The 13,922-nt window shown below is 53.4% G+C and overlaps 3 protein-coding genes across 4 annotated transcripts; 2 read left to right on the forward strand and 1 right to left on the reverse strand.

Moving 5' to 3' along the window:
* The first annotated feature begins 27 nt into the window (after positions 1-27).
* TIMM8A (translocase of inner mitochondrial membrane 8A) lies at positions 28-2,476 on the forward strand. Its single transcript, XM_074600149.1, has 2 exons — positions 28-260; positions 700-2,476. Exons 1-2 carry the CDS (start codon positions 138-140, stop codon positions 859-861), a joined length of 285 nt encoding a protein of 94 aa, XP_074456250.1. The 5' UTR covers positions 28-137; the 3' UTR covers positions 862-2,476.
* LOC141748314 (magnesium transporter NIPA2-like) lies at positions 2,465-7,067 on the reverse strand. Of its 2 annotated transcripts, XM_074600146.1 has the most exons (5): positions 6,810-7,067; positions 6,212-6,268; positions 5,423-5,513; positions 5,123-5,283; positions 2,465-3,805 (listed from the first exon to the last, which is right to left on the reverse strand). In XM_074600146.1, the coding sequence occupies exons 1-5, from the start codon at positions 6,946-6,948 to the stop codon at positions 3,171-3,173; spliced, it is 1,083 nt and encodes a 360-aa protein (XP_074456247.1). In that variant the 5' UTR covers positions 6,949-7,067; the 3' UTR covers positions 2,465-3,170. The 2 variants fall into 2 exon arrangements, with proteins under 2 accessions (XP_074456247.1, XP_074456248.1); XM_074600147.1 differs by lacking the exon at positions 6,212-6,268.
* Positions 7,042-13,351, forward strand: TAF7L (TATA-box binding protein associated factor 7 like). Its single transcript, XM_074600148.1, has 11 exons — positions 7,042-7,370; positions 8,535-8,613; positions 8,776-8,909; positions 9,303-9,429; positions 9,638-9,696; positions 10,716-10,788; positions 11,196-11,312; positions 11,528-11,716; positions 11,816-11,928; positions 12,248-12,307; positions 12,911-13,351. Exons 1-11 carry the CDS (start codon positions 7,305-7,307, stop codon positions 12,953-12,955), a joined length of 1,062 nt encoding a protein of 353 aa, XP_074456249.1. The 5' UTR covers positions 7,042-7,304; the 3' UTR covers positions 12,956-13,351.
* The last annotated feature ends 571 nt before the right edge of the window (positions 13,352-13,922 follow it).

The following is a 13,922-nucleotide window of genomic DNA, read 5'->3' on the forward strand; positions in this document are numbered from 1 at the left end:
AGCATGCGCGGGGCGGGCGGAAGGGGCGGGCGGGGCGCGTGCGCGGCGGCGGCGGCGGGGCGGCACGTGAAGGTCGCGGCGCGGCGGCACCGGTAACACCGGCGGTACCGGCGGCACCCGGCGGTACCCGTAACGGGATGGATGCGCCGTCCGCCGCCGGGCTGGGCGGCGCCGACCCTCAGCTCCAGCGGTTCATCGAGGTGGAGACGCAGAAGCAGCGTTTCCAGCAACTGGTGCACCAAATGACCGAGCTCTGCTGGGTACGGGCGGGGCCGACGGCTCCGGTGACCGGAGCGGCGGGAGGGAGGGGGTGGGGGGAAACGGCAGGTCGCGGTGGTGGGACAGGCGGGCCGGGAGGCCGCGCTGACCTTTGCCCCCAGGGGGAGGAGGGAGATGGGGACAAAATGGAGCCGCCGTGGGAGCAGTCCCAGCCCCGGTGAGACCGGAGGGGGGTGGCTCTCGGGAAGGTGGGGAGGCTCTCGGGAAGAGCGGGGGGCCCTCGGGAAGGGGGGTCCGGGCCGGGAAGGGCCCCGGGGGGCAGGAGAGCATGAGGATCCCGAGGAGGGGGGAGTCGTCGCTGATGTGCCCGAGGGCTGGTGAAGGCCCGGGGGTACGTCCCCGGTGTGCGGGATGGGGGGGAAGAGGGGGGTCGGGCCGCGGTGTCCCTGGGACCAACGGGTCCCCCCGCTGTGTGTGCAGGAGAAGTGCATGGACAAGCCGGGTCCGAAGCTGGACAGCCGGGCCGAGACGTGCTTCGTGAACTGCGTGGAGCGCTTCATCGACACCAGCCAATTCATCCTCAACCGGCTGGAGCAGACGCAGAAGTCCAAGTCGGCCTTTTCAGAGAGCCTGTCCGATTGAGGGGCACCCGCGCCCCAGGGGACACCGGCCAGACCCCCTTCCCCCTCCCCACCAGGCCGGCCCCTCCGCCGCACCGGCTCCTGGTCACTCTGCCGCCTGAATGAGCCGGGATCAGCTCTGGGGTTTTGGATTTGATTAAGTGCCAGTCTCGGGGAAGCTGCAGCAAGATGAGAGCCCACAACAGAGACATGGTCGCCCCTCCTCAGGGTGACGTGCTGCTCCCGGCCCCGCGGGCCAGCAGCGGTCTTTGTGCTGGGACTCCAGGGGCTTCCGATGCTACACAGGGAGTGTTTGGAACGCACCTGCTCCGCTGAACAGAGCGGCGGTGACACTCGCATCAGGGGGTGCTCCCAGCGCTGATGTGAATCTCAGCTCTTGGTGAGGCTGCCTTCAACGGTGCTGCACAAAACGAACCCTCCCGGGTATGCTAACGAGCATGAGATGCTAACGAGCCCTGCAGGCACCATCGCTGCGCAGGCCGGTACAGGTACCCTTAGAGAGAAGAGCTTGTTGGGCACAGTGATCATCCCAGGCAGACACTACTGGAAAATACTTTCAGGCTTCCATAGGTAAATCATTCATGTGGCAAATTTTCAAATTGCAGCACAACTCTGTCAATACTGACTTGCTCCATTAACTGCTTTCCCCTGATCGATGTAATAAATATTAACTGGGTCAATTTTTAATATAAGATTCTTCTTTGTTCAGGTAGATGACCACTGAGAATTGAAAATCTGGCCTTGTCTCTCCCCCTCCTTCCCAGTGATCCTGTTTATTGCAAAATTAGCAGGGAGGGGGCATAACTGCCTTCTAGCTAGAAGGTCTAATCCGAATTCTGATTTGTTTCTCAAGTAATTTGGTCCCATGAATCAAACTCATTTCTGGGAGAGGCTATGGCCTGTCTTCCTCTTCCCCAAAGGGTTAACAGCTCCTGCTGTCCTGTAAAGGAGCAGTTTCTTTAGAGGGAGACTAAATGCAGGAAATAATAAGTAACCAGCCATTTTATAACCTCACACACCTTTACCTGTGGAGATCACTGGAGGGAGGCCCATGGCTGTGTCTTCTGGGCCTCTGCCCCCAGGACACAGAGAGGAAAAACACGTCAGTTTTTCTATCTGGAAAAACAACAAACTACTGATCTGCCCGCTGGAAAGGCAGCATTGCATTTCAGCAGGGTTTACGTCCAGCGTGGCTCTGGGAAGCCTGGAGTGACCCACTGCCAGTGGCTTCGAGCTCTACGCAGGCACCTGGTAAAGCAGTTCTGCTCACATCCATTTGCCATGGGTGGCTGGACAGGGCGTGTGAGTGCCTAACAGGGGCGGCTTGTAGCCAGCAGCCTTCCTGGGAACAAATTCAGGATGTGTTTAACAGCTACGCAGATATAAACCCACCTAAGTGAGGACACAGCTGTCTAGTTGTCGTTCAGAAATTTACCTCAGTAGCTAAGGATTCTTAGGTCACTCCTGTTCCCACAGTAAACGATTCCCTCTCCTGTCCCCATATTGAGTTTCTCCCAAGCATCCGCTTCTTCCTACCCCTGTAATCCTTCATGCCTTTCAGTGCTGGCCCAGCTCTCAGTACGAATGTATCACTAGCCACTTGGTAACTGAACAAATTTTTTTTTAATAGAATACAGTAAGCAGGTGCTTCATCAACCTGCACTGCAGAAGTTGCGCGAAGAGGTTGGTCCCTCCATAAGAGCCACAGCAGCGTGTGGCAGCACCACTGAAGTTTTCCAGTTTTGGCTGTATTCTGTTTTTGGATGTGAATCTGTAAATAAATTCTAGCAGAGTGAGCAAAATGAGTATTTGACAGAGGAATTTTTGAATTAATACTCTGGGTATGTCATCTGTAAAGCCAGACATTCATCTTCTTTCCCTGTAATCTTAGCACCATGTTAGATTACTTTGTAACTGTTAATCTTCTAAGTATATTTTTAAAAAATATTGTGAAGCGTCCCCAAATGTGTGGTCTTCGCATTCAGTAAGGGTTAGCACTGTATTAGTGCTGGGGGCCTCTGCGCAGCTGAAGTCTCTGTCCTGATGAAGGCGGATCAAATCTTCATGTAAAAGAAGAGCAAAGAGGCACCAGATCCCAGGAACTGAGCTGTTCCCAGGGCTTCTGTCTGTAGCCACAGGAGGCTGCTGTCCCTGTCAGCCTCCTGGCAGTGGCAGGTCGCCCATCTCACGCCTGGGGTAGATGGTAACTGCCAGCTCCTGCTAGTGCAGCAGTAGCTGAGGCAGCATGTTCAGCCTTGCAGTGGAGCTGCTTGGCAGTGGGAGCAGAAAGCTATCAGTTCAGAGGCTTCCTCACACGCTTTCACCTTCCTCCTCCTCTTCCTCCTCTGCGCTCTGAGAGCCTTTGTCCTCTGAGCGCAGAAGAGGCTGGTGCTGGCATGACTGATGCCTGTCTGCACTCCTCCACGAGGCGTGCAGGTCTGTCCTGCCTTGCTGCAGGAAGAGGGGCAGGAGGTCAGGGGTGAAGGGCATGTCCCTGAAGGCGTGCAGGAGGAAGATGCCAGACACGATGGTGAGGAAGCCGCTGATGGTGCCGATGATGTTGTCTAGCACCATGTGTTGCCACTCCTTGAAGAGGATGGCAGAGCACATCATGACTGATGTGGTGAAGAGCACATAGTAAACGGGTGTGACCACGGATGTGTTGAAGATGTCCAAGGCTTTGTTCAGATAGTTGATCTGGACGCTGATGCAGATCACCAGGCACACCAGGAGCACCCAACCCAGTGGTTCTTTCAGGACTGGCTTCCCAGAAAACAGTTCTTTCAGGGCAATCCCCAAGCCTTTGACGCAAGACACAGAAAGCGAGCCGATGGCAGAGCAGACCAAAACATAAACCAGGACATTGCTCTGTCCATAACGGGGTCCAGCCACAAAGATAAGCAGAAGGGAGCTCACCAGGACACATACAGCAAATACAATGAATCCTTGGGGAAAAAAGAATTAAAGAGGTCTATCAGAGAACAGTAGCACCAGTGACAGATGTAACTGAACAGCAAGTAGAGATGGCGGACAGACGGGTAACTGCCCCATCAGTCTGTCTTTTTAGCCTCCACCTGTAGGTGGGCTGGGAAGCAGGGTTCGTCTCCAGCCTGAACAAAGCTGCGGAAACAGCAGCAGCTCTTTAATAGCGCTGATCACAGCACTGCTCCACAAATCAGCCTGTCAGGGGATACAGCCGCCCGTGCTGGAAGGGGAAGGGGCACAGCCAGGCCCTACGGCACTAGTGGAGGTGAGGGGCTTGTTGACCAGGAAGATAAGGGGGCACAGCTCTGCAGGAGGCCCAGGAGGGTGACAGAAGGCTTGGGAAGCCCTAGCTGAACTCTGCGGGCTGTAGTGGGATAAAGAGGAAAGCACCACATCACAGGAATGCGAGGCCCTGCCAGAGCACTCCCTCTAATGAGCAGCAGCATCTACCTGTTACTCTGCTTCGGTCTTCTCCCTATGCTTCCTTCCTCCATTCTCCTGTGACTTATTCTGCCATTCACACTATTGCCCAAATCATATCTTTGCAACCTGATTCATCCTCTAACATAAACGTCAGGACTACTCGATCTTGGGCATAATTCCTTGAATCGCTCACTCATCTTTGCCTGAAGTTCCTCCTCTGTCTTCCCTCAGCCACGCCACCACCACCCTCATGTACAGGAATTCTCTCACCTATCCCGGCACTGCCACAGCCCAACCACTTCTGCTACAGCTGCAGCTAATTCCCATGCTCTTCCCTTTTTGCATCTACACCTCATAGACAGTACAAAAAAAAGCACACTTAGTTAGGTTAATGACCCAATTTCACATTTGTGCTTCAGCAGAGACCCAGTGACTTGGGAGCATCACTCGGACTCCCTCTCTGCAAAGTGGGCTTCCCATCTGCTTCTTTCATCCCACAGTCAACAGGACCTGACAGTCCTAAAAAGCCATTCTGAAGCTGACATGTCCCTGTATGTTTTGAGCTAGTTAACAAGGTGTAAATCCTCTGAGCACGTGCATTAAATGCTGTTTGACAGTCACCAATCTTTCACATTTAGAGCGTAGAGACCCCAGTCTTTTCCCATCACAGAAGGAAACCCACAAGCTATCCTAGACACAGGGGAGTGTTTCCTCCACTGGTATGCAGAGCAAGAAACAGCTCAATTACCCTTTAGTTCAGTCCTTCCCAATTTAGACGAGTTGTATCCTACTATCTTTTGTATCTACTGTCATTTCCAAGCCTGAAATTAGCAGGATCCCTTTTATTTAAGTACCTGGATCTTTCAGCTTCTCTGCCATTGACTCCAGGCTGGAAACCTCTTCTTCCTGCGGAGCGTGGATCACCATCACTGTGGAGCCCAGGATACTGAGGATGCAGCCAATCTTCCCATGAACATTCAGCTGCTCATTCAGGAAGGTGGAAGACAGAACTGCACTGAAAGATAGCAAAAAAAACCCAAACCAATTAGGCCAAGGGATGGAGTGCCTGAGGGAAGAGACAAAGGAAAGCAGAGTAACTGCTTTCACCACTAAGGGGTGGTTGGTGAGGTGAGGGTGTTTCTGAGGCTGCTTACCTAACAAGGACACTTAGAGCACCCAGTGGAGTTACCAATGTTGCAGGGGCAAAGGCATAGGCAGCAAAATTTGCTGCTTCTCCAACTCCCACTGCAAGAGAAACCCTGTCAGGTGAGCATCAAAGTAGGAGCATTTCAGCATAATACACATTTGAGTGCAGTCAGAAGAGAGCCTCTATTTCCATCTGAGCATTCCACGTTTCTCCGAGGTATGTCATGCAACAAAAGAAAGAGCAGCACCAGCAAGAACAAGCAGAAGCCTGATATAGGTTGTCTTGGGAAGAGAAGGCTTGTGGTTATGTATGGTGATGCTTAGTGGCTACATGTGGTTATGCAGCTAAGCAGTAACCACAGAAAAGTATTCCCATGGTGTACTCAAAGCTGAACGAATTTTAAGGCCTTTTCTTATTTTCAAGTCACGTTCTTCTCCTGGAACAGCTTTTACAGCTTTTTAAAGGGTAAATCAAGTACAGTTGGTTATTAGTGTTGCAAAGTATAAAACAGAGCTGCTGAAACCGCTGTAGCACTGCATGCACGGTGCTAGATGTGCTGTTATAACTACATTGTCTGGGCAGGACACGTCAGGAGCACTTAACCCAACCCATTAGACCAGCGCCACAACTCCTGTTTAGCCGAGAAACCTTGTAATGCATGAGACTTTAGAATATTTTAGAGTTATAATTAGATCAACAACATCCTCAGACACTCAGATGAAAATCAAGCGGTCAAACAACAATGACAAACACCCTCTTAAGTGTGTCTTGCTACACTTTCAGAGCGGGTACTTACTGCACAGCAGCCCTGCCCACCAAAGCCATTCCTGCAGGTACGCGTGACCTCCTTGCCCTAAGTAAGGAAGAAAGAGCAACAAGAAACCTCGGATGAAGCGATAGATGAAGATGAAGCTACACAAAAGGCTCATTATCCTGCCAGAACTGCCTCAGAGAAGCAAAGCAGGAGCAGCTCGATCTCCTCTAAGCACAAGGCTGCCTTGGGTCTGCCTCGTCACACGCGGGCCCGGGCCAGGCGTGGGCAACGACCGATTCTTCTACCCTAAAAGCAAAAGATTTTATCCCCAGGTTCTCCCACGTTTCAAAAACGCATGAGCGGTTCTACAAACGTGTCTTTATTGGCGATGACTGCCTACCCCTGTGGAAAAAGTCTACTTTTAGACCAAACCCCCCCACACTCCAAGCGAGGCAAGGGGTCGCCCAGGCCCGGCGCTGGCCAGCGACAGGCTGAGGCGGCCCGCGATCTCCGGGGGTGCACCGTCTGCCCACGGCCCCAAGGCGGAGGTGACAGAAGAGGTGACAGGGGAAGCACCGGCCCGTTTTGGCCTCTCCCGTTAGCCCGAATCCCCCCCGGCCCGGCCCGGTGTCGGCGGTACCTGCCCTGGCGCGGCCGCGGCGGCACAGCCGGAGCAGCCCCTTCTTCTTGAGGATGAAGCTGCCGCCGATGAAGGCGCTGGAGGCCAGGGCCAGGCCCAGCCCCACGTAAAAGCCGGCCCGCCCGCCTGCCGCCCCCATGGCAGCCCCCGCCGCCGCTTCCGGTGCGTCGCTGTCACCCTTCCCCGACGCCGGGCGGAGCGGAACGGAACGAACAGAACGGGCGGTGCGGGCGGGGGGAGCCGGAGCAGGCGAACCGGGGCCGGCTTCCGCCCGGGGCAGCCGCGGGAGGCTCCGGCAGCGAGGGCTGGGGGCGGCCGCAGGTGCCGGGCAGGCACTGCCCGGGGGTGTCGGCCCCGGAGAAGCCTCAGCACCCCCAGCCGGTGCCCGTGGGCGAGAGTCCGGCCCTGGGGCTGTTGGGCCGGGGTTACCGTGTAGGAACGTTCTTGGCGAGGAGGTGATTGTGGCTGGATTTGCGAGCTGAGGAAGAAGAGAGGATGAGTAAGAGCAAGGACGATGCCCCGCATGAGCTGGAGAGCCAGTTCGTGCTGCGGCTGCCGCCGGTGAGAGGCCGTCGCACCTTGGTCCGGTTCGCCCGGGGGGCACCGGGCTCGGGAGAGGGGTTTGCGAGGCTGGTGGGGTGGGTGGGATGTCTGCGGAGCCGGCCAGGGACATGGGAGCAGGCTGGATGCTTTCGGCCTCGGGTAGCCCATTCCCACTCTTTTGAAGAGCTTTTCCACGGCCTCCTCTTGAGAGGCGCCCCCCGGCACACACAGCAGGAGGCTCGGAAGGCAATTTAGAGGATGAGGGAGGAAATTTCTGTAAGGGTAGAGCTTTAGCAAGTGCTGGGTCTTCAGTTGCTGCAGCTGTCAGTGCGCTTGATGGTGTTTGTTAGGTGCCTAAAGCTGAGACTGTGTCCTGCTGAGCCCACAAGAGCTTGGTGAGGGGGGCTGTCACTTCCCCCAGAGCTATGGTCCTCTGTTGGGGACATCGCACCACTGTCACGGCTGTGACAGTGTGTCACACACAGCCTGTTGCATCGTGTCAGGGGGTGTGAAGGGCACTGGGAATAGGACAGGGAGCTGGAGAGGGGACAGCAAAGGGCTACCAAGATGATTAGGGGACTGGAACATCTCTCTTATGAAGAAAGGCTGAGGGACTTGGGTCTCTTTAGTCTGGAAAAAAGATGACTGAGGGGAGATCTTATCAATGCTTATAAATACTTAAAGGGTGCATGTCAGGAGGATGGGGCCAGGCTCTTTTCAGTGGTGCCCAGTGACAGGACAAGGGGTAATGGGCACAAACTTGACCATAGGAAGTTCCATCTCTACACAAGGAGGAACTTCTTTACACTTTGAGGGTGGCAGAGCCCTGGCACAGGCTGCCCAGAGAGGTGGTGGAGTCTCTGTCTCTGGAGACATTCCAAACCCGCCTGGAGGCGTTCCTGTGCCACCTGCTCTGGGTGACCCTGCTCTGGCCAGGGGTTGGACTAGATGATCTCCAGAGGTCCCTTCCAACCCCTGCCATTCTGTGATTCTGTGAATAGCAGAGCCACACGGTTAACGTGATAGTGGGAGAAGGGTGCAGTTTTCATTGTAGCTCTTGCAGTTGTTTTTCTGTGTTGGGATGGCAGGGCTGTTTAAAAGTGTGTAGCTTGGACAGAATCCTTCAGTGATTCTTGGGGGAAGCACACCCAGTCCTGATGCGAGTCTTTCCAACCTTCCCAGGAATATGCCTCCACTGTGCGGCGAGCGGTACAGTCCGGGAATGTCAACCTGAAGGACAGGCTCACCATTGAGCTACACGGTGAGTGAGCAGGATCAGGGCATCTTAAAATTGCTCTGGGTGTCCACAAATGAAGCGGTGCAACTTGCACATGTTTTCCCGTGAAATTTCTGTTGTCCAAGAATGTATTGCTCAGTTTAGCTGCTTAGTGACATCATTAACCTCTCCCGTGGTTTTCTGCAGCGGATGGGCGCCATGGGATTGTCCGCGTAGACCGGGTGCCGCTGGCGGCCAAGCTGGTAGATCTGCCTTGCATCATCGAGAGCTTAAAAACCATTGACAAGAAAACCTTCTATAAGACAGCGGATATTTGCCAGGTATGGTCTGTCCTCTTGCCTGCCCCAACAGCTTAATCCCTTGTGTTCCACTCTCCAGGAAAATCCCTGTACGCTTTGGCAGCTGGACACCCATGGCCAATTTCTGTATTCTCACAATATTAGCAGTTTAAAATTCCCCGCTCTGCTTGGTGTTTAGAAATCCCATTTCTGAAGCACGAAATGGGATTGTCCTTGTAACAGCTTAACTGCTGCCGTGTTTAGATATGAACTGAGCTGGGTGTGAAACATGGTGTTTCTCGTACCCCATGCCCATGAATCCCTTTGGCTCACAAGATGCAGTGGGCAGCCACTGTTCATTTTCCAGGAAAGCTTTCACATACTTTTTTCCTTATGTTACAATAAGCACCCTTTGTGTCTATGTGGGGATTCCAGATGCTTGTTTGCACTGTGGATGGTGATCTCTACCCGCCTTTGGAAGAGCAAACTGTGAGCACTGACCCCAAGGCAAACAAGAAGAAGGACAAGGACAGAGAGAAGAAATTCATCTGGAACCATGGCAGTGAGTAGAGGCTGTGCCAAACCCCTCCATCCCACCACCCCAGTGTCCCCACAGCTGTGCAGGGCACTCACCATTGCTGTGTCTCGCCTGTGCTGCTGCTGCGTTTTCAGTGCTCTCTCTCTTCCTGAAGGGATCTTCTCCCTTTTGGCATGCAGCTCTCCCATTAGGCCATCTGCCTGACACATGCAATCTGTTTCCTCTGTCACAGTCACTCTTCCCTTGAAAAATGTACGGAAGAGACGATTCCGGAAGACAGCTAAGAAGAAGGTGAGTTGCTTCTCACAGAGATGCAGGTGCAATAACCAAGGGATAGAAAGGCAGAGACATTAGAGCTGTAACCATCTATTAGCCCAGAAAACATGTAATTTCTTAACGTTGCTTCACATGTTTCCTTGCCCACGATGAGGGTGAAGGGAGGATAGTACATTTAAACACTTCTTTGGGTGCTTCCTCCATGTTTTCCAAGATGCTCCTGAGGGGAAAATCCTCTGTGCAGAGAACTGCTGGACTCCATTCCTGTGGCTGCCTTGCCGTACCGCATCTCTTCCTGCTCATAGAGAAGAAAGGAAGATTCGCATGGAAATGGGGCTTCAGTCATTCCTGCTTTCCCATCTGAAATCTTCTCTCTACGCATGGCCCCTTCACTTCCCCAACAAGCAGCACTACAAATAGAATAACTGTCATTTCAGCTGGGGGAGTGACAACAGATGGAGCTCAGAGACTGTCTCTGTGCATATGCACAAGCCAGGCAAGGTGTTGGGGAGCTGCAGCACCGTGAGGCTGGAAAGACTTGTTCTTCTCTGCTTTGCAGTTTCTGAGAACAGGATGGAGTGCTATTTTGCATGACATTTGGGGAAAAAAATTACTTGAGACATTCTTATAGCCCACAGGAGAGATGTGATGTCACTGCATTAAGATTTCTGCCTAATTTAAAAGTGAAAAATTAAACCTTATTTTGAGTGAGATGGGAAGGAGTTAAGTTGACCATCCATCAGGAAACAGCACCCCAAGGACTTTCTGCATACACACGGAAAGTCTTATTTCGTAAGAAGTATAAGTAGAAAAGTGAGAGCATACAACCCACCAAGGAGCTTTGCACAAAAAAGACGCATTGCTTTCTGGAGGTGCATAAATTACTTTTAGGGTGAACACGATCAGAAAGCATACGAGAAAAGAGGCTTGAAACAGGGCTCCCTCCAGAGGTGGAGGGTTGGAGTTGACCAGCACCAGCGGCACACACAAGGCATTTAACAGTGTCTCTGTTCTCTTTCCCCTCTCTGTCCCAGTATATTGAGTCTCCTGATGTGGAAAAAGAGGTGAAGCGTCTCCTGAGCACAGACGCCGAAGCTGTCAGTGTCCGTATCCTTTTAAAAAAGAAAAAGCTCAAGCTGGGGACAGGACGCTGCGCGTGACCTGGGGGTTGTGGAAAGGAGAGACAAGTTCAGCTTTGTGTGGGTCTGAGAGACTGGGAGATAAGCACACGAGAGGCACTGGAGTTTTGGGGCTTCATCTTTGCCTTGTTCAGAGCTCATTGTTTCTTCATGGTGACCTTCCTTGCAGACTGAATTGTTGTACTGAGCGGGAACTTAACAGCAGAGGAGAAGTCATCAAAAAAGGGTGCTGGGGAAGTCCATCCTGGATATCCATAGCTGCAAGGCCAGACTTGTTGGAGGGGCAGTGATCTCCTGCAATTTTTAGCATTGTTTCGTCGTACCGCATCTTTCACGTTCCTCCTTTTCCCTTGACTCGTCTGTTCCCGCTGTCAGGCTGGGAAGTCATTGCTGAAGATGAAACAAAAGAAGTAGACAACCATGGTTCGCTCACCAGCCTGGATATCTCCTCCCCAGGGATGTCGGGACATAAGCAAGGCCATGGCTCCTCAGGTGCAGGGGGGAACGCTGTTGTTTTCTTTCTAGCATCTAAGTAATCAGTTGGGCCCATTCTCTCTGGGGTAAGCCCTAACCAGAGTGAAGGAGAGAGGGCATTGAGACAGGCTCCGTGTACTGATGTGGTCCTTAGCAGGCAAAGGGTGCTGGGAGCTCATCAGCTGCGTTTTCCCTCTTCCCTCTTTTCCCTCTTCCCTTTTGCACCCCCTTAGAACATGATGAACTGCGGGAGATATTTAACGACATCAGCAGCAGCAGCGAAGATGAAGATGAGAGGGATCATCATGACGACGAAGACCTGAACATCATGGACACTGAGGAGGACTTGGAGAGGCAGCTGCAGGACAAGCTCAATGAGTCCGATGGGCAGCAACAGGAGAACGAGGGGTCCAACCAGATAGGTGAGTGGGTGGCAGAGCGCAGCAGAATCACCAGGGTGCCAGGCTGGCTGCGCTGCCCAGCTCTGCCGCTGCTCTGGGTCTGAGCTCCCTCTCTTCCAGTCATGGGGATCCAGAAACAGATTGACAACCTGAAAAGTAAACTCCAGGAGACCCAGGACAGGAGGAAGCGCCAGGAAGATCTCATCATGAAAGTGGAGAACCTAGCCCTCAAGGTGAGAACAGAACTCTCCTGGCGTCTCTTCAAGTCTTCTGCTTAGCTTTGGCTTGACATTCGATCCAGCAGACTGATTCAGCTGCTGCCCTGGAAAAGCCAAGGGCCTTTGCCTGCTGGGCTAAAAATAATTGTGGTGTGACCACACACATACTCCAGCATTTCCCTATGGAGGCAAAGCAATCCATGAAACTGCAGGAGATAAGGGGGCTGGTTGTCAGTGCAACCTGGGGCTTGCTGCACCATTTGACGTGTTGTGGCAGCACCCATTCGGTTGAGAACGCATTGTTAACTGTGGTGTGGCATGTATGTCTCTGCAGACCCGTCTCCAGGCTGTGCTGGATGAATTCAAGCAGCAAGAAGAGCGAGAGAAGCAGCAGGTGAGGAAAATCCCACAGTGGATTGGGAAGGACTGGGTCATGACACGGTTCTAGGCTTGGCCTCTGACAAAGTTTCCTGAATCTTCTACCACACCAGCTGCTTTGAACTGCAGTGTTACAGGTCAGGTGTGGTTGTACCTCATCTGTAGTTGCATGGAGCTTCCTAAAGCACAAGGAGGTATAGGAAATGGGATTGATTGCAGCCCTCCTTCTGGAGGAGTGGTGAGACAAAACATGTCCAGTCAGCAGCCTAAAGCTCCTAGGATTGCTGGGCTAAAACATGACACAAACCCACTAGCACCCGTGTACAAAAAGGGCAGTAGCTGCAGGGTCTTGACAGATTTCCCGCCTGGGCAGCTCTGCTGAGATTCAGCCAGGTACCAAGGCAGGAGTTTCCCACTCCCAGGTTCATGTTGTGTGGCTTCGCCTTGTGGGCAGTGCTGAGTTCTGCCCCAGAGGTGCCCAGGGACGGCTCCTGCGACGTACAGGCAAAGCAGCCACTGGTGTAGGTGGAAGATCTGCAGAAACACAGAAGTGCTTGGGCTGCAGCTGCCAGGAGTCCCAGCCATGCCTTACTGTAAATGCCTCACTCCCTCTTTCCAGATGACATCCCTGCAGGAGCAGCTGGAGTCCCTCATGGAGAAGTGAGGAGCAAGCCTGGGTCTTTGTACCTGCGAGCAGAGCTGGAAGCGTTCATCACGCTGAAGTCTTTGCTCTAGTCACACGCCTCTGCTGCCAGATGTGCTACTGGGCGGCACTAGAGGCTCCGTGTCCAGAGCTGCTCGCATGTACGTTGCGCTGGGCTTGGCTGGTGGAGCTAAAGAGTTGGACTATGCCTGTGAGAGCAGCCAAAACCCTGGATTTACTGTAAATATTCAGCACCATTCTCCCAGAGGGATTTAGTTCTCCCTGAGACAGTGCAGTGCGGCTTTGTGCGTCTTATTGAGTCTTGGGCTTGATGGGCTGTGGGCTGGTAGGAGCTTGTTCTTGTGTTTGAGGAATGCTTGTGTCTGCAAACCAGACTCAATAAACTACTGTTTCCAATCCTGGTCTGTTCCTTTGTGGTCTCCGGAGCACAGACTAGCACTGCCTCTTGCCAGCTTGTGCCTGACCACGCACAGCCCCTGGCTGGTGCTCGCACCAGCATTGCTGGGCTCCTCCACCGAAATGCTCCTGCTGTGGCTGGGTCAAAGGGAGACTGCGTGCGAAGGGGACTCCGTGAGCTGTCATGCTGTGGGAAGAAGGAGGCCCTCCTGATCGGGGAGTTTCTTTAATTCCTCACAGACTAGGCAGGCAAATCCCAGATTAACCTGGCAGGGTGGGAAGAGGATTAGAAAGGCAGTTCCAGAACACAACAGAGGGCACCGTGGGCTTCAGTGAGGGTGTGCCACAGCAGGACGCCCCTCTTGCATCCCGAAGGGCAGGGGACAGGGAGAAGGCTTCCAGGCTCTGCCCCAACCCAGAAAACAAAAGGCCAGCGGCAGCCCTGGGATGATGACTTGTGTGTCCAGATAGTGAAGAAAGGGAGATACCCCAAGGAAGACGCGGAGCTCAGGAAGGTCCAGAGTGTGCCCATGTGCCTGTGACCTGCTTCTGGGGCCTGTCAGGGGTGGCC

Source organism: Larus michahellis, chromosome 9 (assembly GCF_964199755.1).
Source record: "Larus michahellis chromosome 9, bLarMic1.1, whole genome shotgun sequence".
In the NCBI taxonomy this organism is placed as follows: Eukaryota; Metazoa; Chordata; class Aves; order Charadriiformes; family Laridae; genus Larus; species Larus michahellis.

Excerpts from the sequence above, each read along its gene's own strand:
- TIMM8A (XM_074600149.1), top strand. The coding sequence starts at position 138 with ATGGATGCGCCGTCCGCCGCCGGGCTGGGCGGCGCCGACCCTCAGCTC. Across the intron at positions 261-699 it reads AAATGACCGAGCTCTGCTGG|GAGAAGTGCATGGACAAGCC; the intron begins GTACGGGCGGGG and ends CTGTGTGTGCAG.
- LOC141748314 (XM_074600146.1), bottom strand. The coding sequence starts at position 6,948 with ATGGGGGCGGCAGGCGGGCGGGCCGGCTTTTACGTGGGGCTGGGCCTG. Across the intron at positions 5,284-5,422 it reads GCTCTAAGTGTCCTTGTTAG|TGCAGTTCTGTCTTCCACCT; the intron begins GTAAGCAGCCTC and ends GCTATCTTTCAG. Across the intron at positions 3,806-5,122 it reads AGAGAAGCTGAAAGATCCAG|GATTCATTGTATTTGCTGTA; the intron begins GTACTTAAATAA and ends TTTTTCCCCAAG.
- TAF7L (XM_074600148.1), top strand. The coding sequence starts at position 7,305 with ATGAGTAAGAGCAAGGACGATGCCCCGCATGAGCTGGAGAGCCAGTTC. Across the intron at positions 8,614-8,775 it reads GCTCACCATTGAGCTACACG|CGGATGGGCGCCATGGGATT; the intron begins GTGAGTGAGCAG and ends GGTTTTCTGCAG. Across the intron at positions 11,313-11,527 it reads GCAAGGCCATGGCTCCTCAG|AACATGATGAACTGCGGGAG; the intron begins GTGCAGGGGGGA and ends GCACCCCCTTAG.